The sequence below is a fragment of the Anomalospiza imberbis genome, chromosome 21 (assembly GCF_031753505.1).
Source record: "Anomalospiza imberbis isolate Cuckoo-Finch-1a 21T00152 chromosome 21, ASM3175350v1, whole genome shotgun sequence".
Taxonomy (NCBI): domain Eukaryota; kingdom Metazoa; phylum Chordata; class Aves; order Passeriformes; family Viduidae; genus Anomalospiza; species Anomalospiza imberbis.
In genome coordinates this window covers 5,522,081-5,548,912 of record NC_089701.1, presented here as the reverse complement: position 1 = coordinate 5,548,912, position 26,832 = coordinate 5,522,081, and the positions used below count along the sequence as shown (strand labels likewise).

At 44.7% G+C, this 26,832-nt stretch overlaps 1 protein-coding gene across 1 annotated transcript; it reads left to right on the top strand.

The window, feature by feature from the left end:
* Nucleotides 1-687: 687 nt before the first annotated feature.
* On the top strand, nt 688-26,063 carry NUP188 (nucleoporin 188). Its single transcript, XM_068211309.1, has 44 exons — nt 688-786; nt 2,722-2,776; nt 3,355-3,428; nt 3,650-3,734; nt 4,363-4,443; nt 4,848-4,892; nt 5,475-5,567; nt 5,693-5,812; nt 6,210-6,421; nt 6,857-6,971; nt 7,195-7,395; nt 8,114-8,203; nt 8,848-8,913; nt 9,459-9,578; nt 10,023-10,149; nt 10,274-10,429; nt 10,784-10,910; nt 11,526-11,613; nt 11,693-11,769; nt 11,908-12,022; nt 12,317-12,437; nt 12,630-12,696; nt 13,106-13,234; nt 13,386-13,513; nt 13,913-14,019; nt 14,864-15,070; nt 15,486-15,655; nt 15,945-16,014; nt 16,620-16,687; nt 17,293-17,488; nt 17,998-18,075; nt 18,407-18,492; nt 18,989-19,134; nt 20,236-20,417; nt 20,798-20,998; nt 21,635-21,727; nt 21,863-22,021; nt 22,223-22,360; nt 22,767-22,841; nt 23,527-23,736; nt 24,397-24,528; nt 24,664-24,734; nt 24,906-25,035; nt 25,219-26,063. The coding sequence occupies exons 1-44, from the start codon at nt 761-763 to the stop codon at nt 25,387-25,389; spliced, it is 5,208 nt and encodes a 1,735-aa protein (XP_068067410.1). The 5' UTR covers nt 688-760; the 3' UTR covers nt 25,390-26,063.
* Nucleotides 26,064-26,832: the final 769 nt, after the last annotated feature.

Genomic DNA, 26,832 nt, shown 5'->3' with positions numbered 1-26,832 from the left:
ATGGCACGTACAGCTTCCCCGCCAGGCTGCAAGATCGGCAGAATTTCACCCTGCCTGAGGTCGCTGATGGAGCGGCTCTGAATGTTTACACCTGACAATCGCGCTCTATTTCACTGCTGCGTTATTTCGTTTTCTCGTGCCTGCCGCAATCCTCTCCTCTGCACCTTCCTTCAGGTAATGTGAAGCTCCTCGGCACTGCCGCTTTCTCATCATCGAACGGATCCCACCGCCCTGCGGTTCACGCCGGACCGAGCGTTTTCTGCCCGCCTCGTGCTCCGCGTGCCGGCTGCTCAGGGCAGGGAAGCTTCCCACGGACGTGCTGCCAAACATCCGGTAGCCCTCGCCTCGCTGCAGCCCCTGCCTGTTCCCTCTCTTCCTCACGACCCCGCAGAGCTGTGGACGCCCCTCAACCCGCGGGCTGCCCGCGCCCTGTCCTTCTACACTGCTCGCCGCCTCCTCCTGTCCCCCTCAGCCGCGACACCCACATCCCAGCGTCCGCTACTGGGAACGACATCCGCCCGCGGGCGGTGTCGGAGGCGTTCCCGGGTGATTCCCGATTCCAGCGCGAAGCTGCGGCCCCGCCCCGACCGTCCCCGGGAGCCCGACGCGCACCCACCTCGCAGGACGCCGCCATCTTGCCGCGCCGCCCGTCACATGACCAACCAGCGGGGGCGTGACGAGGGCGTGGCTTGTACAGCACCACGTGACACCGGCGTGGTGGAGGGAGGCAGCCCCTGGGTCACGTGACAACGGAGCGAAGATGGCGGCGGGCGGGCTGAGCGCGAGGTGCGGGGCCGGGGCCGCTCGGGCGGAGGGAACGCGGGGGCGGCGCGGGGGAGGCCCCGGCTCTCGCTGCGGGCGGACCGTGCTCCGCGGGACCGGGGGCCGAGAAGGGCTGGCGGGGAGGGGGCGCAGCGCGGGGCCGGCAGGTTTTAACTGCGGCGGGGCGCGCGCCGGGCTGGCCCCGCCCCCGCCTCGCGCGCGCGGTGAGGCCCCGCCCCCCCCCGGCTGAGGGACCCTCAGGCAGCCCCGGCTCACGGACCGCGGTGCGGAGCGGCCGCCGCGGCTTTGGTGGCTTTTCGGGTGTGTCGTGCGGGATGAGGCGCTGGGCAGCGCTCCGCGGCTTTGGTGGCTTTTCGGGTGTGTCGTGCGGGATGAGGCGCTGGGCAGCGCTCCGCGGCTTTGGTGGCTTTTCGGGTGTGTCGTGCGGGATGAGGCGCTGGGCAGCGCTCCGTGGCTTTGGCGGGGCCGGGGGCTCGGTCCGCGCTCCCTTCGCGGCGGTGCCCGACGGACGCTCGGCTCTTCCCTGGGGCTCGGGGCGCGCCAGGGCCGGCCGCGCCTCCCGCAGTCGTGCGAGACAAAACATACACGTGGAAATGCGTAACGGGAGCGGTTCAATGAATCCCGTGTTCAGTGAGCATCTTAGTCCGGTGGTTTCGTTTCTCCAGAGCACGTTTGTTTTCATTTATTATAACGCTTTTTTGTTCTGGAGTTTCCCTAGTGTCTAATTTTTATTAATTAATGACACCTCTGTTACTTGTGGTCGTATACAGAGAGCTTTCCTTCCTTAGCTGTCTTGGAGCCTTATTAATGAGGGGAAACAAACCACAGTCTGTTTTATTCACAGAGGAGATGGTGAAGGAGTGAGAAGTAGGTGGGTCGGCGTTGCTGGGCTGGGGCTCAGATTTGACAATAAGTGAAAGAAACTGTGTGCAGGACAAATGAAGGCACTGATCTGACATGGTCACTGAACCTGGCATCCCTTGAATTGCTTCTTTCACGTTGCTGTTCAGTTCTTGGTAAACATCTGGGCCTTTGGTGCTCTGTGAGGGCTGGAGAGGTTCATGGCACAGAAGTGCACCCAGCTATCCAGGAATGAGCAGGGAGAAGTTATGCTGATGGGTGTGCTGGAAATAACAGGTGTTGTCTTTCATTGAGTGTTACCACATGGCAGAAGTCACAGATGACTTTCACTGCCACTGTGAGTTATTTTAATAATGTTATCCTAAAAATAAGGCCGTGAGTGTTCTTGTGTAGACAGTCTTTGTGTGGGGAGCTGGGGTGTTTAAATTGTAATGTGTTGCTAGCAAATCATCATTTATCTAAATGAAATACTCTTTTTGGCAAATACCTTTTCTCTGGGCTGTTGTAGGGAGACTTCTTTTTGAATGCATGTGCCAGGGTCAGGGTGTGATCTGTAATTTTTATAGTGCAGGTTGGCTTTTCTACAGAGATCTCATGGAGAAATGAGAAGCTGAGTGTAAATGTTCTGGTGTCTGTGTAAAGAGGGTGGAGTTTTTCACTTCACACAATTTTGTGCTCTGCCTAGAGTGGATGATGAAACTGATGGGAAAATTTGTTTGAAGGAGAGCATTGAATTAAACAGTAAAATATTGCTTTATGCTTTAATTTTCTTCTTAGGAGCCTTAAATGTTCAGATAGCAAAATCAAATTGAGCTGGTAACTTGATATCAATGTGAAGCTTTGATGTGAATTCACAGGTCTTGCTATGTCAGTTGTCACCCTCTCTGGGTTTTTCCTTGGTTTTTCTAGGACATCTGGAACTCATTGGCTAAAAGCTAATGTTCCTTAAATAATTTTTCTTGCATCGCAGTGTCATTCGCTGCAAGTTAATTGTAGGTTTGGAAAGTGTAAGCTAAATGGAAGCCTGGAATAACATTCATCATTAAAATGCTCTCCACCTTTTCCTTGTGTTTGCAGGAGCAGCAGAGAATTATGGACAATTCTGCTGGGCAGATCAGCTTTAAGAGAACCAGTAAGTTCATTCCCTGCAGAGCAGGTTTGGCCATCACTTACTGGCCTCCATGGCCAAACATGTCATTTGTACAACTCTTTGAATATTAGTGAAAATATTTTCTGCTGCCCTTCCTTCTTTCTCAGCATGATTTGTGTTCCTATACCTCTGCTACTTGTTTATTCTTCCACTGCTTGTTTTCAGCTGCTGCATGAACTGCCTGGAAGGGTGGTTCCTTTTCTGGAGTGGGCACAAGTGCTGCTGCCTGGATTGCCCTGGGGTATTCATGTGTGGTACAACTGCTGTCTTATATTGAGGGCTGGAGCCTGTGCTTTCAAGAATTTGGCCAGAGGTTGGGAATCCAAATGTTTCCAAACCCAGTCCATTGCCTCCCTTTTCCCCACCCTCCCTAGGAGTGGGCAGTGCAGCTCCCTGCCCTGTTCTGTACTGCATCTGGAATCACTCTGAGCCACAGACACCTGTCTTGTGTCATTCCTGCTTCTTTGTGGTGGCAGGATTTCTTTGCTGAAGTTTAACAGATCTAATATTTGGTGATGCACTTGGAGGAGTCTGTTCAGTGGTGTTTGGTTCTGTTTTAGGCTCAGATTGCTGTAGAGTTGAACAAGCACTGGCAGAGGCTCTTAGAGGGACTGTCATACTACAAACCACCGAGGTACAGTCACTGCCTGCTTTTAGAAATGAATCTCAAATATGGAGTTTCCTAGTAAATAAAGAAAAGTTACAGAATATTGTATGAAATACTGAAAGGTCACTGAGGAAAAAGCAAATGTTCAGTTTAAACTTATAGAGTGGAGAACTTTACAATTATGCCTATTTATTTTTTTTCTTTGAGATTGCTGTGTTTTTAATGACTAAATTTTCTTTTCACTTTAGTACAACTTCAGCAGAAAAAATTAAAGCTGATAAAGATGTAGTTGCTCCGCTAAAAGAGTTGGGTCTGAGAGTCAGCAAGTTTTTGGTGAGTGAAACTGCTCTTGAATTATTTTTTATCCCTGGAATGAATTGTTACAGGATTCTGATACTAAAGTAACCTTCATGATGTTGAGTAGAGAGACACTTAAAAGTCCTTTCAGTTCAAAGTAATCTAAAGGATGTTGAAGTACATGTTGAGGCTCTAGGTCAAACTTCCAAAGTGATGACTAACTTTGAGATACTGTGGTTTTCCTGGTCCTTTTTAGCAGCAGCCACCTGCTATGGGTCTGAGTTGGCTTCTTCCAGGCCAACTGCTCAGCTAACAAACTGATGTCCCTTAAATCACTTGCCTTGTTTGACAATCCTCTCAGTTTACCTGCAAGGTTCTGTTTCTTTAAGCCAGAAGTTTAGAGTTCAGTGGCTGGTGGTGCTTTTATTTAAATGACTGATGCTTCTTTAGCTGAAGTTAAACTGCAGCTCAGTGACATTAAAGCTTATGTATTTGGCTTTAAAAGAAGTGCTGATTAAAGCATCTGCCTGGTGCAAAAATATTCTTTTGGCACGTTATTTGTTTTGAAGATAAGAGCTGCCTGAGTATTTGGAGGGGATATTAATCTTTAATGAAATCTGTTGCCTTTTATTAATTTCAGTTCATCTCTCTTTCTTTTGTTCAGGGTCTGGATGAAGAGCAGAGTGTGCAGTTGTTACAATCTTATCTTCAAGAGGATTACAGAGGAACAAGAGACTCCCTGAAGGTCCGTAGCTCCCATTTATGTTCTATTTACTCCACATCTTTCCTTAATAACAGTTGTTTTTTGATGCAAATGATCACATGTGAATCCTAGTTCTGACTGGGAAATGGCTTTGTAGCTTTCTTCTCTGGAGCTGCATCCAGGCTTATCTCTTCCTTCTTGGATCTCTGCAGGAGCTCAGCCTCTCTCTCTGTCACAGGAATACAGGAAAGCTACAGATTTGTGAATGAGAGTGGGGCTGAAAAATAAATACGTAGTTAAAAATGAGTGGTTTGGCTTTGTGCTTTTGGAATCTGTCTTTCCAAATGAAAGAAAAATTGTCTTTTATTTTAGTAATTTTGTGAACATATATTTTGTCAGTAGGCATTTCTGCAGTAGCTATTTATTTTGTCGTATTTTGTTTACAGACAGTTCTTCAGGACGAAAGGCAGAGTCAGGCTCTGTTGCTGAAGGTTAGTCATTTCCATTTGTATTTTCTGTGGAAAAGATCTGTTGGCAGCAAACCTATTTTATTTCTGTGGAAAATCTTGAAATAATTGAAGTATTCCTTCATATAAAGGATGGCTTTTAGAAAATGCTTCTTAAATTGAGGGATGTGCGTGTAGACTTGAAGAGCATTAGTAATTGCTACAGAAATGAAATTTTAGGTTTGATATTAAGGAATGTAGCTGGGTAGATGTAAACTGCCTTATTTTCCAAAGCTTGTAGGTTTGTGTGTCACTCTCTGACATGACAAGATTGATGATCATTTCTGACAGAGGGTAATAGGGATGTCTTTTTGCTTTTCTTTTCCATGTTTTCTCCTTTAACAGTGTAATCATAGACCTGTCGTTATGGCAATGCTAGATTGAGTTCTGTAACGCTTATTAAGTGTTTATTATTATTTTCCCCAAATTCAGAACTGCTCAGTTGAAATTCCATCTGTAGTAACTCTGTATTCCCGTGGTGAAGGCCTTAGCAGTGGTTGGGAGAGGGAGGTGGCTGGGAGTTAGACACTGTGCCAGGTTGGTATTGATGGCACTTTACATTCACAGCTCGCTGACTACTACTATGAGGAGAGGATCTGCATCCTGCGCTGTGTCCTCCACCTGCTCACCTATTTCCAGGATGAGAGACACCCTTACACAGTGAGTACAGGACGTCATGTCATTGAAACAGGCCAAATATGGGAGCTGTGGGGTAATTCCCTGCTTGTGCAAAAAGCCCACGAGTGTACATGTGAGAAGTTCATGGACTTGTTTGTTTCTTTAAGGCACAGTACTTCCAGTGTGTTGAAAAGTTGGACAAGGAGCTCGTTCCGAATTACCGCAAACAGTTTGAAGCGCTGTACAAAGCAGAAGCTCCTACATGGGAAACACATGGAAATCTCATGGTATTTTTTTCCTTGCTATTATTTCTCAAGCTTATGAAGTAATTTCTTGTATGTAGTGTATTGGAAAATACATCTGTGCAGATGCAGTTAAACAGGACATTTCTCCTGGTCTAAGAAACATAAAATTTGTTTTCTGTGTAACAGAACACACTTTTGCTCAGAGACAGAGTTTCGTGAAACGCTGTTCTTTGTAATAAATCTGTGGAGAGCACTGGGCCAACAGAGCCATTTATATGTAGTTGTTCATGATCTCTCTGGACCTAGAGTGGTTTTCCTTGCCATTGACACAGCTGCTGGCTGCACAAGCTGTTGAAATGCCTCCACCCTTCTCAGCTTCTGACTTCTTTGGCTGCCCCGTGAGCTTTGGCATGTGATGGTGCAACTTTCCTTTGTGCAGACAGAACGTCAGGTTTCCCGGTGGTTTGTGCAGTGCCTTCGGGAGCAGTCCATGCTCCTGGAAGTCATCTTCCTCTACTATGCATACTTTGAAATGGCACCTGAGGAGCTCCTGGCATTTGCAAAGATGTTCAAGGAGCAGGGATTTGGCACAAGACAAACCAACAGACATTTAGTAGATGAGAGCATGGATCACCTTGTAGATCGTATTGGGTAAGTGTTGTGTGTATTTGTGATGTGGGTACAGAGCAAAACAATTGTTTTTCTCAGGAAAAAATGCATTTATAATTATGTTTTTGTTGTTCTGTGTGGGCCATGACTCAGAGGGGGAATGAGAATCCTGCCATACCTCCTGGTGGCAGAGAGTTATAAAGGTGGAAAAGCGGTCTTCAAATTTCAGTGACCCTTTTTTGTCTGTTCAACCAGAAAAGGTAGTTCTGAAGATTATATTTTTTTTCCTGTACCAGCATTTCAAGACAAAATTTAGATTATGTGCTGTTCATTTCTTGTGATTTCTTATTGCTTCAAAGAAAGCTGAACAAAGCAAACTAAAGGCTGCTTTTTGACCTCTTATAGTTAAAAAAAATTCACCTGAATTCTCACATGAAGTTACTGACCTACTTGTTTTTATTCTTCTGCTGCTTGTAGCTACTTTAGTGCTCTTATTCTGGTGGAAGGCATGGAAATTGACTCCCTCCATGAGCGTGCTTTGGATGACAGGACGGAGGAGCACAAGTTGGCCAACAATCAGCACATCCACCAGGTAAAACACTGGCAGAGTAACCAACCCCTCCTCAATCCTAACAGCACAGAACTTACTGTGATTACCCAGGCTGTGTCTGTCAACTTCTGGTCCTTGTGCTTGTTGGCCAAGTGTAGAAACTGTCATCCACATACCATGAGAAGGCTGCAATCAGCTGTGTGCTTGTTGAGTATGAATTACTTTCAGATCTCAGTTATTTTGCCTTTGATTTGTCTCTGTGCAGGAGATGGACAATCAGCTGCTGCAGTTAGGGGATGTCTCACATCATGCTCCAGTGCTTTTGGCCTGGGCTCTGCTCCGTCACACCATAAACCCAGAGGAGTCCACAAACATCATCAGGAGGATGGGCAGCACTGCTATCCAGCTGAATGTCTTCCAGTATCTGACAAAGCTGCTGCGATCCCTCAGCAGTGGGGGCAAGAATGTGAGTTTCTTCAGTTGTACATGTAAGCTTTTGGAGGTCTAACTGCTCCTGATGTACAGCTGTGATGGGAAGCAGATGAGTGATTGAACTACTGTTCTTTTCAAACATGCAGTAAAGCATGTTCTATCATCTTAATCTTCTTTCAGTGAGGATCAGAAATCAAGTTGGAGCAAAACAGATTGTTATGTCCAGAGAATTAAGAAAAGCTCTGTAAAGCAAGGAACTACATCTCTCTTGAACAGAATAGACTCCAGTTAATCAAAGTTTTTAATTTACCCCTATAAGTATATTTGCCATTGTGGATCTTGAGTACTGGATGATTTAACTCTGTAATCATTCCTCTGCACTATTCTCTGTATAGAGCTTCATTAGACAGCATGGTGTATTAGGGTAAACTGCTTTGTAGACAGAAGCCAGTGAAAGCAAATCCTTTTGATTCCTAGAAATTTTGAGTGCTTCTTTATTTTTTCTTTTTTTCAATTTTGATGCCTGCAAGGCATTTCTAGTGATAATGGTAATGGTAACACTTCCCCTTTCAGTGAAATATTTTGTCTTAATGTGGAGCTTAACTAATGACTGCTCTCTGTTTTGCTGCCCCTTTGCAGCAAGGATATCTAAAAAAGGCAGTTACTTGGTGTGTAAGGCAGACTGAGTAGTTACAGTGTGTTTGTAATTCACAGTCTTTCCCATAGCAGCCTTGTGTATTCTGTCTTTGCAGTGTACTGCCAGCACAGCTTGTATGTGTATTTATGGACTACTTTCCTTTGTCCTGACATCACTGGAATTACATACACTGGGCAATCAGCAGGTAAGCATCTAAGACCCATTCCATTTGTTACGTAATTTAAAATAACCTCTCATAACTAATGCTAATTGCCTATTAAATTGTAATCCTGCATTTCAGACTGCAGATTTGAAAAGCTTTATGCAAAAGTGCATAGTTTATGCAAATTTCCTTTATGCAAATTTGCTTTAAGCAAATTTGAAAGCTTTATGTGGCTTAGGGAGACCCAAATGAGTGATTTGCTGGTTTTCCTACTGCATTTACACCATGCAAATCTGGTAAACACCTCTACAGACTGGCAGATTAGTAATGAAAGAGCACATCATGCATTTGAAGTCGTATGGATATGAAGCTAATTGTTGATGTGTTATTCCCAAAACAATGGAAATAATGCAAACTTCATTTCTGAGCTGCACTGGACATTTTACAGCCCTCTGCAGATATCATGGACATGTTTGTTATGGCCAGTTCATTAATGATGAAGAGCATGGCTTTAGGTTGTGGTCTGGGGGTGGGTGTGTTGCGTATTTTTTGGCTCCCAAAAAGTAGTTACATCTTGGTGGGTAAACATGGAAACGTAAATTCGAAAGATACAGCAGATCCTGGTTGGAACAAAATCCTCCTGTGTAACGTAGCTTTGATTTTTTCCATCCTATCTTCCTTTGTAGGATATAATTGATGCTGCATGTGAAGTTCTGGCAGCTTCCAGCATTCCTCAGCTCTTCTGGAAAACGGTGAGTGTGTTTGCAACTTGTTGGACCTACCTTGTTTATAACTATGACCTGATAGAAGATTCCCTTTTAGGAAAGGAACAGGCTGGTTGTATTTAGTGAGTTGGTTTCTAGAGGGCCTGAGGAGCAAATGTTCATTTGCATCTATCTTTGATTTACTTTTGCCCTTTCCTGCTTTTTAGGTACAGCCTTGGCTTTACACTTGAAAAGGATACTGGAACGAGTTTTAATATAGGTGATAGTTGATAGCAGAGCTGGGGCTGCAAGGATTGAACTAACTGCTGGCAAAAGCATTGTGCTTATTTTTTGTTGTCACAGAATTAGGATGATATGTAATGCCTTACAGTCTTACTTCTTGCCTTATATTTGCAGACTGCCTCATGCTTTAGTCCGTGCAAGTGTGATCTCCAGTCACTGGAGTGATACTTTTGTGCATGATTAATGTTAAATGTACAGCTTAAAATAGAACTGTAACCCTGTGCTACACTGAGACCCTTTTAGCTTTTCATTTTGGTAATAAGACATTTGTTTTCTGTTTCCACCACCAGGAACCTACTGCAGGTCTGGGTATTATCCTAGACAGTGTTTGTGGAATGTTCCCCCATCTTCTCACTCCTCTCCTTCAGCTGCTCCAATCCCTTGTGTCTGATAAATCTACTGCAAAAAAGGTACAAGATCTCTCTTGGTGTTTGGGAGATGATTTATTTTGAGTCAGGGATGACATGCTCTGTGATTCTTTCTTTCCATTACATGTGCTTATCTCAATTGCAGTCTTAGATAACAGACATAAGCTTTTGTCTAAGAACAGTGGACACGGCTCCTTCAGAGTTGTGTGCTGTTGCAGGATGCTGTTTTCTGGCATTTAGAAAACTTTTCATCTTTAATTGTTGAAGATTAAGATGCTAATTTTCAGGTGGTACTTACCTGATTCATTTGATGAGACTTGTCTGAACATGAGGGCTGTGTAATAATGTTTTGGTAGTGTTGATGTATTAGAAGGAGATTGTTGTACGCCTCAAGTAAACTTGCCTGTTACTGGAAATGACCTGGTTGATAAATTTTTAAGAAGCTCTGGCTCTTTGGCTGTGTTGTTGACTCTCTCTCTGATGCAGGTATACAGTTTCCTGGATAAAATGTCCTTCTATATTGAGCTGTACAAGCACAAACCTCCAGATGTGATCTCCCATGAGGACGGCACACTGTGGCGAAGACAGGCTCCAAAGCTCCTCTATCCTCTTGGTAAGGAAACTGCACTTCACCTTTTCTTACTGAAATGTTTTGGGGAATTTAGCTTTTTCTTTACCTGGCTTCTAACTCATGGGTAAATTTGTGACTTTGTTTTACCTGCTTCTGCAATCTTTAGGACTAGGTCAAACAAATCTACGGATACCTCAGGGAACAGTGGGCCAAGTGATGCTGGATGATCGGGCTTATTTGGTACGGTGGGAGTATTCCTACAGCAGCTGGACTCTGTTCACCTGTGAGATTGAGATGCTGCTCCATGTTGTGTCAACAGCAGGTGAGACAGGCTGGGAGTGTAAAAAAGAATAAATAATTATTAATTGGTGTCAGTTTGAGGTTAGTAGTAGGACTGAACAGCTCTGAGTACATTTGGAAGAGCATGGAAGACTTATTCAGAAACCTGATGATGATTATTCTGTAAAATTCACTGCAAAAGGCTAAGAGCATGTAGTGTAATGAGATACACTATAGATGAGGGAAAAGCTGAGATAGATAAACAAATGTTTTTTGATATGGGAGATGGATGGTTTTGAATCATGCAGATATATGGTAAGATAAATGTGCATTGTTCCAGGCTTGATTACTGCTGAAGTAAGATTTTCTATTCTGATGTTTGGTTTTCTTTACCCAGATGTGATTCAGCATTGCCAGAGGGTCAAGCCCATAATTGATCTGGTTCATAAAGTCATCAGCACTGATGTGTCAATAGCAGATTGTCTTCTGCCAATCACATCACGAATCTACATGCTCCTGCAGAGGTGAGCCACTGACAGCAGAGGTACCTAAGCAGATAGAGTGACCTGAAGGATAACTGATTACTTATTTTGCCAAGAGCTTTACAGGATGTGTGTCACTGCTTGAATTCCCCAAGACTGGTGTTCAGCTCTCAAAACTGTTCTGGTTACACATAGGTTAATGTTTTGACACAGCAGAAATGGCCCCTCTTCTACTTCTTTCCTGAAAAGTGTGCAATTTTATCCCTTTAAAGGTAATTTTGATTAGTAGCTATATTTACATGAAACAAGGATAAAACATAGCATTAGAGCAGTAGCTCACAGGTTTTAAAACAGTTATAATTATTAACTCCTCCCAGAGTTAACTGCCTGGGAATTGATGTTCAGCTGTATAATTATTGTTTGCTGTGACAACCTGCTGTCTTGCCAGCCTTGCTCTGGCAGTAAATTGATCTGACTCAGGTGTGAGGGGGAGGTGGCAAGTCTAGACTGAAAGTGCAGACTCTGGAGTCTGTATTTATCTGCTTAAATTTTATATATGTGTACTTCAGTGAGAGGGAAAGGAGCTTTTTGATTCAAAAACCAGACTAGACCGCAGGTGGCAGTGCTTTTTTCATGCATGCTCTTTCTCTTTTATAGGCTAACAACTGTAATCTCTCCCCCTGTGGATGTTATTGCTTCTTGTGTCAATTGCTTGACAGTCCTGGCTGCTCGGATGCCAGCCAAGGTGAGGAAAGGACCTGCTGGGGAGAACTAGTACATTTCTATGTAAATCAGAAGGAGTGTCTGTACCTCTTCTCGTGCAGGTTTGGACTGACCTTCACCACACGGGGTTCTTGCCATTTGTTGCCAATCCACTGTCCAGTATGAATCACATGATCAGGTACTCATGTCCCCCACCTAACCAATTCATAACATACAATAAGAACTTTTTGCCAGTGTGCAATCTCTGCACCTGACATCTCTCACTCATGTCAGAATCCTGCTATTCATGTGATGAACTCTCTTGCTCATTTCACAGTGCAGAGGGAATGAATGCTGGGGGCTATGGAAACCTGTTGATGAGCATGGAACAGCCCCAAGGCGAGTACAGTGTTACCATCTCCTTCCTGAACCTGGTAACAACTCTTGTCCGGGTGAGTGCTTCTGGAGTGCTCTGGTGTGACACCAGCTCTGAGCTGTTATGACTGGGAAGTGAAAGTGATCTCAGCCATGTCTGAGATCAGTCTCTTTGCAGCAGGGCTCTCCAAGTAATCTTTGCTTGACTCTCCCTTCTGCACTGTTGGTTGTGCTTTCTCTGATCTGATTCTTACAAAAAACCATTTTGACTCATCTCAAATGACTACAAAAGACAAGAAATTGCTTGTAAATCTTCCTCCAAAAGTTTTCTTGTTCCCCTCCTGATTAAATAACATTTCTGTTTCTCCTAGGGACAACTTGGTAGCACCCAGAGCCAAGGCCTGGTTCCCTGCATTGTGTTTGTTCTGAAGGAAATGTTACCAAATTACCACAAGTGGAGATACAACTCTCATGGAGTGAGAGAGAAAATTGGTAAGGATGTTAAAAGGTAGGGTATGAGGGGAAGGGAATAAAAGGGGCCATCTGCCTTCTTTTTTCTAGCAGCCATTTGGGATTTGCATTGTATATCTCCTGGTATTGTTAGATGCTGTGATTTGTGTGAAAACACTAGGAAGGAGGCAAAAGTTTTCAAAAACTGAGTAGTCCATTTCATCTCTGTTTTAGGGTGCCTAATTCTGCAGCTGATCCATGCTATACTGAACTTATGCCCTGAAATGGATCCTCGCAGCAGGTAAGACAGGTGAGAGGTCTCACACCTGCACTAGGTTTACAGTGCAGGAATCACTGTCATTTTGTTTCAGTTTTTGAATTCAAATGACTAGGAGGGAGCTGGCATAGCTGTGTGGTGCTGGTTTCAGCTCTTTGCTGCATTACTGAGTACAGGAAGGGTAGCATAAGATTAGGGACAGAGCAAACCACGTTGGTTTCTAGAACTTCTGGTAAAAATAAGAGAAGAGTACGCATTTCTTGGGACAGACTGCCATCAACTTTCCTATTTGGTGTACTCTGGTGAAAGTAGAAGGGAGAGTAAAGGAAGGGGGTGTAGAAATGAGGAGGTTACTTAGTGGTAGTTTTCTAAGTGCAATGTGGCAAAATGCCTCAGGTGCTCCTGGTGACACTGCCCTGTGTTTGTGTCACAGCAATGCCCCCAGCCTGCAGTCCTTGTGCATCTTCAGCCTGGCCAACACGGAGGCAGGGCAAGCTGTCATTAACATCATGGGAATTGGGGTGGACACCATTGACATGGTAATGGCCTTCCAGTCCGGCAGGTGAGTGGGGTGTGGCTGTTTGGGCAGCTTCTGTGTGCTGGCTCTGAGTGAAAATGTCTTGTAACTATGGAGTTTCCTCTGTGAATGTTGTGCAGTTAATAAATGTTGGTTGTGAATGCAGTTCCTTACTTTGGTTTCTCTTTGGAAGCAGTGATGAGTCCCAAGGCCAGCTGCTGATCCAGACGGTTAAGCTGGCGTTCTCTGTTACCAACAACGTCATCCGGCTGAAGCCCCCGTCCAGCGTGGTGTCTCCCCTGGAGCAGGCACTCACTCAGCATGGTGGGTACTGCTCCCTGGAGTAGCCCGGGAGCTGTGCTTCTGGGTCACCTGCAAATGGCACTGTGTCTCATCACAAACACTACTTAATGTTTCCAGGTTACAAAAAGTGGTCGCTACTGATGGGAGAATGCCTCTCCTCCCTCCTCTAAGGCATTCTTCCCCTCTGGGACAGCTTTTAAAGGATTAATCAAACATGGCTTATTGTTTGCTGCTTTGTAATGAGATTATTGTAATTACAGAATATATTAAATCAGCTGCTGTTAATGCCTCTGGCTAGACCAATACCATGTTCTTTTGGGGGACCAACTTAGTTCTCATCTTCTACTGTGGAAATCATTATTTGGTAAATAGTTACATCTTGTTGTTTCTTCTCTTTGATTTTATTTGTGTTCTCTCCAGGTGCTCATGGGAACAACCTTATTGCTGTCTTGGCCAAATACATTTACCACAAGCATGACCCTGCACTTCCACGCCTGGCCATTCAGCTGCTCAAACGACTGGCTACAGTAAGATAAGACACACATCAGTGCTCTTTTGCTTCTCCCCTTGTGACTGATTCCACCATTGAAGTTTTTTCAGATCATCTCCTCAGGCTTTTTTGTGTCAGGGAGCTTAGTGCAAGTAACTTGAAGCAGGGTGGACTGACAGCTGTAAGTTAGGGCACATGAAAAAATAATCTAAATGATCCTTTAGTTTTTTGATGTGATCTGCTGTTTCAGAAGTCACTCAGCACTCACTGAGAGGCATCCTATGAGTGGGTTTTTTTCTGCAAAGTATTTGTACCTCCAGTTGTTTTCTTCCCAATTTTTGAGCAACTTTCTCTAGTCACACTCTTAAATACCCTAGAGGAAATTAAATACCCTAGAGGAATTCCTAGACCTTCCTACCTGGAATTGTACCATCTTACTGAGAAGAGTATCCTATTTAAGTTTTTATTGGGACCTTTCAACTTTTAGACTTCTGGACTTGGTAAAAGTAGACTTTAGACTTACAAAGCCTTTTACACTTACTCGTTTTGTCTGCTAACCATCAGAATATTTGTAGCTTTCTAAAAGCATATAAATCCAGATATTGGCTTGTTTATTTCAAGAAATGTAATTCCAAAACTGTTTTTTCTTTGTCTTTTCTATTTCTTTTGTAACCTTTGAGAAATAGGTGAGGATAGAATAGAATTGCTCAAGAGGAAACTTTGGATCACTTGTCACATTTCTTCCTGCTTAATGACAGCTTACTTTGATAGGTTCACAGATTCAATATTTAGTATTTTTGAGTTTCGATACAATCACCTTTAATGTAGCATTGTGTACAGCATGTTTATTTTTCCCATCTGATGTTTGTTTCCATGGGCAGGTTGCTCCCATGTCCGTGTATGCCTGCCTGGGCAGTGATGCTGCTGCCATCCGCGACGCCTTCCTCACCCACCTGCAGAGCAAGATTGAGGACATGCGCATCAAGGTCATGATCCTGGAGTTCCTCACAGTTGCAGTGGAGACACAACCTGGGCTCATTGAGCTGTTCCTGAACTTGGAAGTGAAGGATGGCAGTGATGGGTCAAAGGTACAATAGCAGATACTTGCCCGAGGACTCATTAGCATATTTTTTGCATATTATGGCACTGGATGCTAAAATCTGATAGTTCTTACTTGTAACCTGATGTGCTTAATGTAGAGATAAATGCAGGTTGTGCTTGTGTTTAATGGATGTGGTGCTATCCCAGTTTTGCTTTTTCCTGTAACCCAAGAGAAGCTTTCCCCAGTATTTCAAGGCAGATACTGAGTTAGCAACAGAACATCTTCTAAGACCAAGGGTGCCCGTGACCTGCTCTCTTCACTCTGTGTGTGTTCTTTAAGCAACCTTAAAACACTTGTTCATGACACCCTGGCAGTGAGAAAGCTAAAAATTTGTGTACAATGGATAATATAATTCTCCAGCATTATAACCTCCTGTAACCTCTTGTCTCCTTTTGCTTTAGGAATTCAGCTTGGGGGAGTGGAGTTGCCTCCAGGTGGTGTTAGAGCTGATTGACTCCAAACAGCAGGAGAGGTACTGGTGCCCTCCCCTCCTGCACCGTGCTGCCATCGCCTTCCTGCACGCGCTGTGGCAGGACCGTCGTGACAGCGCCATGCTCGTGCTGAGGACAAAGTGAGTTGGTGTTCCTCAACAAGGCATTTTCCTTCCTCTTTTCCAAAACACTCTTTCTCTGGTTTATCAGACATTTCAGGGACATTTGCATCTTAGTCAGTGTGTGGTGAGGGTACACAGTGTGTTGGCTTTGAGTGTGGAAGATGAGAAGCCCCAGTGTATCACAAGCAAATATATTTCTGTTTTATTTATCAAAGCATATATTCTACAAAGTTTGGGACACTCAAAATGCTGCTAGGCACGTGGCATGAGGGAGATAATTGATAATACTTTTGTTTATGTCTTTTAGGCCAAAGTTTTGGGAAAATTTAACTAATCCCCTCTTTGGGACCCTTCCTCCGCCTTCTGAATCATCAGAGGTGAGTTACATCCAAACAAAATGAAGGGATTTATGTACTTCTCAGAAAAGGTTTCTAAGTGACGTGTGTGGCTCTTCCCTCTGTCTGCAGCTTCCTAAAAGGAGCTGTGACCAAGTGGGTTGAACACAGGCAGAAGGTGAAGTGAATGCTGTCTGACTTTTCAGAGACTGGGCAGCCGTGAACTGTCTTTTGAAATTCTCTGCCATTTATTCACATATGAAATGAAAGTAGTTGTATGGCAGCTATGGTAACCCTCACTGTACGAGGTGTGCTGTCTGAAATGTGTCCATAATCTGGACTCAGGCTGACTGGTAGCATGGAGGAATGGATTCAGTTCTTGTTCTTCCTTTCTGTGTGAGTTTTTTCATTCTGAAAGTTCGGTGATCTCACTGAAGAATTCAAACTATGAGCATAGTATTCTGTCCCTGTTGTCAGCAGTCTGTGGTCAAAATGGCATAAGTATTGCTATTGTGGGAGAAATAAGTCTCTTGCAGAACTGGGGTGTCAGTCATCCCAAGTGAATGGACAGGGATAATTTCACTTACCCTGTAGAGCTCAGATTTTGATTTTTTTTCTTGGTGTTTTTTTTTTTTTTTTCTTCACAGCTCAGTGTCTTGGATACCTGTGCCTTAATAATGAAAATTATCTGCTTGGAGATCTACTATGTTGTCAAGTGAGTCTTTTGTAGTCTCTCCTTCATCCCTGTACTTTTTAGTTATCTAAACTGTGTGTTAACTCTTGATACACCATATGGGCTTTGATGGGCAAAGCACATAGAATCCTGTGAGAATCTGGAGGTGATTCATGAACACATGACAAACATTCAAGATTCTTGCAATCACTAATTACAGAACGATATTACAATTCTCCTGCAGCCTTTAGGTGAGAATGTATCAGTATTTTCCTTGTATCCTGAAATAAGAATACACAGTATTTGTTAAAACTGGTTGTCAGCTAAGCTGAGTAAACCTGTAGTGATGGAATCACATTTAGTAGTTTTCTCCCACCTGATTTGTTTTCCTGAAAATAACATCTGTTTCATACGTTGAAAAGTTAGGATTAACTAAAATCTGTTTTAAAAAAGTTATAGATTTTCATCAGGGATCATGTTTTTCCTTCATATTGGATGCAAAAAGTGGGATTCCCTGCATGGGTCAAATATGTGGAATAACCTTCACTTGCAAGCTGTGTCCTTGCCTTTCCTCCCTGAATCTCAGAAGAAGTATATTTTCTGACCCAAGAATAAATGAAGATAACTTCTCCTCTTGATTTGGTCAGGGGCTCACTGGATCAGTCCTTGAAAGACACGCTGAAGAATTTCTCCACCAAAAAGCGCTTTGCCTACTGGTCAGAGTACGTGAAGTCCCTGGCACAGCACGTGGCAGAGACCGAGGGCAGCAGCTGTGCCTCCGTCACCGAGTATCAAATGCTCATCTCAGCCTGGAGGATGCTGCTCATCATCTCCACAAGCCATGTAAGGGCAGCCTCTTACCCTGCATGAGAGGCTGAAACGAACATTTTAAATAATACAGTGTCAGCAGCTTCCTAGGGCCAGCTAAGCAGAATTCACTGGTGTTTTCTTTCAGTTTTGTGGTGTGTGTGAACGCAGTATGGGTTGGCATGAGCATGGTGCAGGCATGAGCAGGCTCGTGCTTTGCTGTTTGATCAAAACGAGCAATTGTCCTCTCAGCAGAGGAGGCAGGTAGTAAATAATTTTTAGAGGGTTTCTAAGTAATCCTGCTATCCTGACAAAAGCTGCAAAGCTTTTCCTGTGTCGAGTGACGTAGGGATGCACCATTAAGCAATTAATCATTGCCAGCTTCTTGTCAATGGTAATGTAGGACTAAAGTGATTTCTGTAAAACTCAGCAGCTATAATATTGACGGATTCTTAAAGTAACAAATTAAAACAGTAAATTGATTTTAGCCTGCTTAGAAGATTCACCTTTTGTTCTGCTGATTGATCTTTATCTTGTTGATTTAGGCTGATATCATGCATCTGACTGATTCTGCAGTTCATCAGGAGTTGTTTATGGATGTGCTAAATGGCACCAGGGTTTTGGTAGGTGTTGCTTTCTATCAGTTCTTTCATTTCCTAATTATTATCTTCTTTGCACTGTTTCTGCAGATGCTTGTAATCATAGGGGGGTTTTAGATCCTGTGAAAAAGAGCTGAAACAATCTCTCTCTCCACTGATGAGCTGCTTAAATCTTTATTTTGTATGTGTCATTCTTGTTATCACTAAGTGACCCTGTGAGCGTCCTGGCTCTGGTCCCCTGAGTTCTGCTGAAGAACAAATGTGGTCATTTGGTGGTGGTGCTTGGGCTGAGCATTTCTGAAGTGTTTGTACCTGTGACTGTTCCAGCTGTAACTCTTACAGTATTTCTCCTTAGCTCCAGGTTCCCATGTCAGTGCCCTGTCTGCAGCTGGGGTCTATGCTGTGTACCCTTCTTCTGATCCTGCTCAAGCAGTGGAAAAGGTAGGTATTTTGTTTGGATAATTGTTAGTCACTTCTAGAAATAAAAACTTGGGAGGTCATGTTTGAATAAAAATTTGGGAGATTATGTTGAAGTGTTTTGCTCTAGTGAGAATCCCTTAGTGATCTGGGGAAAAAATGAAGCCTTATCATTGAATTCTCTTTTGGAATGTCAAATGTCTCTTGGTTGTTGCTGAAATTGTGAGAAATCTCTAGTAGCAATACAGTTAATTTGGTTTCCTGCTTGCTGGTGAAAAGTAGCAAAAAGCTTTTGTGATAGTTCTGCTTTCTCACTCTGATTCTCACAACGAAGGGAAAATGCATTCTCTCATTTTGTGAATGTCTTTAGTGAGATCCAGGTGGTGACTTAAACTTTACTTTGAAGAACTGCTTTTATTTTTAGGGGTCATATAACTTATGATCCACACAGCTCATTCAAGCCAGTATATTTATTGAGGGATCCTGTCTAATCTGAAGAGCTCTCCCTTTTTGTTGTCAGCGAGTTGAGTTCTGTGGATAAAATCATAAACTCCTTGACGCAGATTCTGGAGGGAGTACTACAGGCAGATCAGCAGATGATGGAGAAAACCAAAGCCAAAGTGTTCTCAGCTCTTATCACTGTTCTGCAAATGAAGGAGATGAAAGGTGAGGTGGTGCATGTGCAGGTTGTTAAGGTGCCAGGGCTGAACACACCTTACACCCAGCATGTGTAAGATAAACACGTGCTGCTGGTAGTAGTGCAGGGTGCTGAATGCAGTCACCAGCCTGTGGGACTTGTCTTCTTTTTTCTTCCTTTCTTTAGCTAGTTTTGGAAAGAGGTGAGGTTTATCGTTCATTCACTCTATGTCCATGTCTTCCCTTCTCTTGTCTTTCCCTGACAATAATCTCTGCTTGATCAGTTTAGTTCCTGTGTGTTTTTGGAAACAGCTCAGTGGATGTGTAAGTCAGGCTCTCTCAGGGTGACTGTAGAGCTTAGATTCTGACATGGATTTCTAGTTAGAGATAACAAAAGACCCGAACACAAGAAAGGGTACTCTGGTCATCACTCCTGTCCTTTGTGGGGCATCTGGCATAGCAGTGGCACTTGAAGACCCTCAGTGCAATCTGGGCAATATTTCTCTGTGCAACACCTACAAAGGCAACTGTGATTAAAAGTGTGTCAGGTTACTTGTCTGTCTTCCTTGTCCCACTGCTTTGTCTCTGCAAACTTGTTCATTTTGAAAAATAAGTAGAAAGTGGAGGCTTGGTTGTTTAAAGAAAACAATTTTAACTGTTTTCTTTGCTGTTGAATTTGAGGTTTCTAGTCATGCTGGTAAAAGGTGGGGCAATTTATTATAATGGTTTTGATAATAATGTAGTATTTATTTGGATTCACAGACCATGGACTGCACCCAATCTGCATAGGCTGATAACAGCAGTCTGGAGCAGTGGGAGGGAGTTGCTGTGGTGGAATTACCTGTCCATAGTAGTGCTTGATTTGTGTTTTGACATGTCGTGAGCTTATATGACTTTGTATGACAAAAACAACATGGTTTTGTTATTGAGATGAATACAATCCCTTAATATATCCTCCTAGACATAAACATCTAACTTAGTCACAGTTCCTCACATTGTTTTGTAGGTTTTGAAATGAGAACAGAATTAAATGCTAATTCCAAGCAATGTGGCTCAGTGATGTTACCAGTTAGACTGGAAAGCTGAGTACAAGGACTGTGTGTTAACTGGTGTCTGTTGTGTGTGTCACAGTGAATGACATCCCCCAGTACCCCCAGCTGGTGCTGAGTGTGTGTGAGACACTCCAGGATGAGGTCATTGCTCTTTTGGACCAGACTCGGCACAGCCTGACCCTGGGAGATGCTGCAGATGACAAGGACAGTATGGAGACTGACGATGCCTCCCGAGTAAAGCACAAGGACCAGCGAGACGGGGTAAAGGACCTCTTCATCTGCTCTGCAGTCTTGTCTCCTCTCTCTCGACAAAAGTTTCATGATGCTTGGAACAACTTACTCTTGTAGCCTGCTGCCTTCAAAGGAAGTTTCAGCAGTTTCTGTTTCAGAATTACTTGATGTTTTCTTGGCTCACATCGGTCTGGGAAGTTGGCTGTAGCTGCCTGTTCTTCAGATGTGTCCTAAAAAACATTTTCATGAGTGCTAATACAGCCAAGAGGTGTACAGAGTATAATGTGAGGGATACCAGGAGCCTTCATTTGTGATTCTGAGAAGATTGAACTTTAGGTTGTGTTAGTAAATGCTTTTGACATTTTTCTTGGTACAGCCCTGTACCTGCCTGTCTTTCCTTGTCACTGCAGGTGTGTGTTCTGGGTCTTCACCTGGCTAAGGAGCTCTGTGAAGTGGATGAAGATGGAGACTACTGGCTGCAGATTACTAGGAAAGTCCCTGTGCTTCCTACCATCTTTGCTGCACTGGAGATCAGCCTGAGAGTTAAACAAAACCTTCACTTCACAGAGGCCTCGTTACATTTGCTGCTCACCTTAGCAAGGACTCAGCAGGTGAGAGATGCAGAGAAGTGAGAGTGCATAGCTGTACACTTTAAATAAGAAAAGTCTGTCTCATTTTTTATCTCCATTATTGTGTCTGTGATGCAGCTGAATGATGAGCTGTAGATAAAGGGGTATTTTTTGGAGGCTGGCAAGCAGCAAGTCCTGTATGTACACCTGCTTAATGTGCCTTGTTCTCCATAGTGGGGTGTCTGGGAAAAGCTCAGCCAGCCAGACCTGTTATTTAGAGCAGGCACTTTCACTGAATGGATTCTACAATGGAAATGCCCTCTCGTTAAACCAGCATTGAGTGTTGGAACCTGCTTCTTCATTAGTTTTAATAAAGTGTTACTTATTTATTTTAAATTCAACTTGTGTGGGGCTTTAGGTGAAAACAAGGTTGTTCCAAACCCCTTTGCAAAGATTCTGTACATACCAGAGCAGGTGATAAATGAAATTTGGAGTACAGTTACGCAGGCTCGATTTTGCTTTTCTTGATGTTGAAGTTTTAGCAACACAGAGGTGTGTGGATGAAAGTTCTGTAAAAGGGTGGTGAGAGTGCAAAGGACATAAATATCTACTGCAACACAAGTGTCTTCAGTCTCAGAGAGCAGAGGCACAGATCCCAACAGCAGTCTGTTCTTGTAGGGAGCAGCAGCAATGGCTGGAGCTGGTGTCACCCAGAGTGTCTGCCTGCCCCTCCTGAGCGTGTACCAGCTCAGCACAAATGGAGCCATTCAGGTGGGTGCTGCTTCCTTCATTCCAGCTGGGAATGCACCCAGAGAGCTTCCCATGCCCTTGCAGGCTGTGGCTGGAGACTGCCAGAATGGTGTGGAGGGAAAAACAGTCACTTATTTTTGTATGTGATTTGTTCAGACATCTGCTTCATCCCGGAAGTCCCTGGATGCCCCCTCCTGGCCCGGGGTCTATCGCCTCTCCATGTCCCTGATGGAACGTCTTCTCAAAACACTGAGATACAACTTCCTGACAGAAGCACTGGACTTTGTGGGTGTCCATCAAGAGAGGATCCTTCAGGTGTGCCACAAACTGCCTCTGTACTTCACTTGGCTCCTCTGTTCCAACAGCAGTGGAAATGGGTCAGAAAGGGCAGATGCATTGAAAAGTCACTGCTGCCTTGGGAAGGGTTCCAGTGGAAATAGCTGTGAGAGGAGGATGGGATGTTACCCCATCTGTCCCTTACCTGTCATGGTCCTGATTCACTTCTCTCCTTCCCAGTGCCTGAATGCAGTACGGACTGTGCAGAGCTTGGCCTGTCTGGAAGAGGCTGATCACACTGTTGGCTTCATTCTTCAGCTCTCAAATTTCACAAAGGAGTGGCATTTCCACCTGCCACAGCTTATGAGGGACATGCAGGTAGGAATCAGGGTATTGCTGTGGATAATACATTGCCTTGGAGTGCAGGGATTTGGTTGTCTCAAGAGAAAATGACACTGTATCACTTTTTATTACCACTCCTTTAATGGGAATTAGAGCTGAGGTTATTTAACTGCCCATTCTGTCAGAACCTTGTCTCAAGTAAGGAAATACAACTGTTGGGAGAGAGAGAAGTGGTAGCTTGGTAAAGTCAATTGGGTAATTCAGTGGCTTACTTTCAGTTCTTAGTGCCAGGCAGTTTCAAGAAAATACTGGGAAATTAGGAGACTGCCTGGATCTTTTATGATCACAGTGCTATGTTTGGATTTTCTAGCTTCCAGCAGTGACAGTGAATAGACAGGGTTTCAGCTTTGATGAGATTTCTCCCTGACTTTATTTCTTTCAGGTGAATCTGTGTTACCTGTGCCAGGCCTGTACCTCCCTCCTGCACAGCCGTAAAATGCTCCAGCACTACCTGCAGGTGAGGATCCTACACCAAACTTTGTGTTGCATGACCGTGCTCCCTGATAGAAAGGAGCATTATTCATTACCAAGGGTCTTGGATATTGAATGGATTATTGATAATCCTCGTGGTGATTATTGACACCCATCAACAGTTAGGAATTGTATTTCTTCACAGGAAAAAAAAAAAAAGTGCTGAGAGTCTGGACTCTGAAAACCTCTGGACTGTGTAAAGCCAGTCCTAGATAACCAGCAGCCTGTGCTGAATGGCCTGTTGTTACAAGGAGGCTGCATTGCTGTAGGACTCTGGAGTGCCATTAATTAAGCCACTATTGACCTGGTGTCCTTAATTTGATTTAATTTGTTAAAGGGAGATAGTTCTTGTTCTTGGGACATCTTCAAATGCACGAGGTGGAGATGATGCATTGCTGCTGCAGTGTTTCTTCAGCATGGCTCAGGCTAGGTGTGTTGATCATTCTTTTTCCTGAGTGTGGAATCCAAACAGCCTCTGCAGCTGCCTCCCTGCAATGCAGTGTCTCCTCAGCCCACACCAACTGTAGATTCTCAGCAAGTGACAGACTTCGGGTGCCTTCTTTCCTCATTCTCTTTGTTCACGGTGTTTTTTTCCTCTAAACATTTGTCTTAGTGCAAAACAATCCTGTATCTGATCTGTATTCAAGGCCTGCTCTTTCCTTTCTCCACAGACCAAAAACGGCGATTCCCTTCCATCGAGCGTGACTCCCCGAGTGCAGCGTAATCCTCAGGCCTCCTCCAAACACCCCAGCCCCGAGTCAGAGGCAGCAGAGCAGAAGGCCCTGCTCACAGTGCAGTACAGCCTCCTCAAAATCCTCAGCAAGTCTCTCGCTGCCCTGCGCCATTTCACCCCTGATGTCTGCCAGATCCTCCTTGACCAGGTGGGTGCTCCAAAGGGGGGAGTTTCCAGCATTTCCAGGGAGATTCTGGATGTGTGTGTCCTTCTTGATACAGTGACCCCACTGTATACCTGTCTGCTGCTCTGCACAGAGCAGGAAGGCAGGAGACAAGGAATTTGCCTTGGCAATCAGGCACTGCACAGTGTGAAGGGAAGACTTGGCTGAGCTTTTGTGTGATCTACACAAGGCTGTGTAAGTGTGACCTTACTGGAGCAGACAATAACCCGGTTGGTTTGTTTGTTTAGTATACTATTCTACAGGAAAAATCCTCTTGTCATCCTCCCATGGTGATGTGACCCAATGCCTGGTCTCTAGGTTCAGAAAAGGAAGGTTTAATCCTTCATTCTGGCAGTGTCCTGCTGCTAACTGTTGGGTAGGGAACATTCTTCTGTGCCTCTGGGAGCAGCCAGTACTTTGGTGTGCCAGTGATGGCAGCTGTGGGAGGAGAGCAATGGAGTCTGATCATGCAGTGCTGTGCAGGACACTTTACTGCTCCAGCTGCACACCTGAGACTTGAGAAATTATCACAGTGCTTCTATTTCTCCATATAAAAAGCGTGATAAGGGACTGGGTATTCCTGTTCCTATGGCAACACCATACTCATGGCCTCCTGGGCTCACTTCTCTTTCTGTTCCTCCATAGTCACTGGACCTTGCTGAGTATAACGTGCTCTTTGTCTTGAGTTTCACCACACCAGCCTTTGATTCGGACGTTGCACCTTCCTTCGGGACCCTCCTTGCCACAGTCAACGTGGCCCTGAACATGCTGGGAGAGGTACTGACCCTTCCTGTGTCTGGGAGCACAGCAGTTGCAGTGATCCCAGAGTGCTCATTCAGCTGAGGCTCTGAAGAGCATGAGTAGTTCTTTCCTATCTCCTGTCTCTAATGCCTGTCTTTTTTTCCCTTGAAGATGGATAAGAAGAAAGAACCTTTCCCTCAGGCTGCAGGGCTGAATATGCAAGAGGGAACCAAAACCCTCAAGTAAGTTTCTAGTTACTTGATGTAGTTAGAGCCAAGCAGCAGTCTGAGCTCCTCAGATCAGAACTGGAGTTCAGAGGCATTTGTATATCTTCATACGTCTGCTAACTATTTGACCTGGAAACCAGTGTGCTGACCTTTGTGGCTCCTGCTGATTTGTGTTTCTTTGCCCAGGTCTCTGCTCATGTTTACAATGGAGAACTGTTTCTACCTGCTCATCTCCCAGGCTGTTCGGTACCTGCGGGACCCGGCTGTGCACCCCCGGGACAAGCAGCGGATGAAGCAGGAGCTCAGCTCGGAGCTGGTGAGCACCTTGTGCTGTCCTCTGACTGTTCAGTGTGTCTTGTCTCTGGCTGCCCATTTCCCAGCATGACTGACCAGCCTCGGGCTGCTCATACTGGCACATTCCTGTGCCACAGCACCCGGCTGGGAGAGGGAGAGGGGGTGTGGTGGAACCAAGTTGACTTGTTACACGCTTTAATTTCAGAGTACGCTGCTCTCCAGCCTGTCCCGATACTTCCGCCGGGGTGGTCCCTCTTCACCTGCCAGCGGGGTCCTTCCCTCTCCCCAAGGCAAGTCTGCCTCCAAGCTGGGTCCAGAGGGGCAGGAGCCCTTGTTTCAGCTGGTGCAGGCCTTTGTCCGGCACGTGCAGAGATAGATCCTGTCCTGGCCCTGCCTCCCTTGTCAGGACTTGCAGCGCAACAATTCACATCCACCACAGAAGGCATCACCTTTGGCAGAGCTGTAATGAGGACTGGGAAGGGAGGGAGGCCAGGTGTGGGCAGTGGTGTCACCTGAGCAGCGAGATCCCATGGGACTCTTGCCACCCAGGAGCAGAGTGAATGTAAGGAGAGCCCAGCTGGCTCTCCGTGGGCAGCCCACGTGCACAGTCTGCTCGCTCTGTCTGCCAGAGCATCCTGGCTGGGTACAGGCATTGAACAGTCAAAACCTTTATTTTTATAGCTTGTACCTCAGCTGGGGAAGCTGTGGCTGGGTGGAGAGAGGAGATGCTTTCTGCTGGGCATTAACTCTGCTCCTAACACAAGGTGCAATCTGCGTCTCCTGCGTGGAGTCCAGCTAAGGCACACCCAAGGGATCAGCCAGCAATTCAGAGACCATCTTTCTACTGCTATTTTTGTACTGAATGGTTCAAGGCACGATGGTGTATGTGTGCTCACGCCTTCCCTTCACCCTGCAGTCTGTGTGTTGTGTGTGTTTCTGAAGAGCAAGGCCTCATTGAAGGTTTTTACGTCAAAATTCCATTGCTCCAGTCTTGCAGTTTTTTGTAACTGTGCCCTATTTATACTGATATTAAAACATTTATAGACAGCAGCTGTGTTCATGGGTTTGTGTTGGACACAGCAGCACCAGTTCTGCAGTGTCTGGGTGGTAGTTCTGCTGAGCTGAAATCCCAGCTAATGTTGTGACTTCTAAGTGACAATCCAGAGACTGTCTGAAATGATTGTAATTAAAGGCTGATTCCCTGGGTTCCCCACACCCACTCCCTTTCTCTTACTCTCCTGTTGGGGAACTCGTAGGAGGTTTGAAACGAGCAGCACTATAAAATACTCCTCAGGGATGATTCCCCTGCACATGGTGGTGAGGGCCCTGCACAGGAATCACTGTCTGCAGAGTGAGGGTGCAGCATGTGGTGTAGCTCTAGATCAACAAACTCTTTAAGGTTCTGAGGCTCATTGTGTAGTAATGACAGAGAAAGTCAGTGATTATTGCTTAAAATACAGCCTGAAATCTAGACACTTATCTAAGCTACGAAATCAAATTTCAGTGTAGCTGTGAGCTATTAACCTACTGGTTCTTTCCTAAACAGACACTTGATTGCTTTACCAGCCAGAACCTTTTTAATTTCAGTGGTTTTAAGAGACTAGAGCTAGAAAATGAGATTATCTTGCTTTGAGGTTGTTTGGGCTTTTTTACCTTATAAGCTTAAGTGCTGGCAATATCCTGGCACATTTGTTTGATCTAGTGTCACGTGCCCTGAGGGCTTTGGAGAGATTTGAACTGGCTGGAGTAAAGTGTTAAAGTAGAAGGGAAAGGGGCTTGTGAGGTGGTGTGACAGTCCTAAACCCAGTGGTGTTTTGAT

What these genes read in the sequence shown, in the direction of transcription:
- NUP188 (XM_068211309.1), top strand. Translation starts at nt 761, where the DNA reads ATGGCGGCGGGCGGGCTGAGCGCGAG. An exon ending in ATGAGAGACACCCTTACACA is followed by an intron (nt 5,568 to 5,692) that starts GTGAGTACAGGA and finishes TGTTTCTTTAAG; the next exon opens with GCACAGTACTTCCAGTGTGT. An exon ending in TGCTCAAACGACTGGCTACA is followed by an intron (nt 14,020 to 14,863) that starts GTAAGATAAGAC and finishes TTCCATGGGCAG; the next exon opens with GTTGCTCCCATGTCCGTGTA.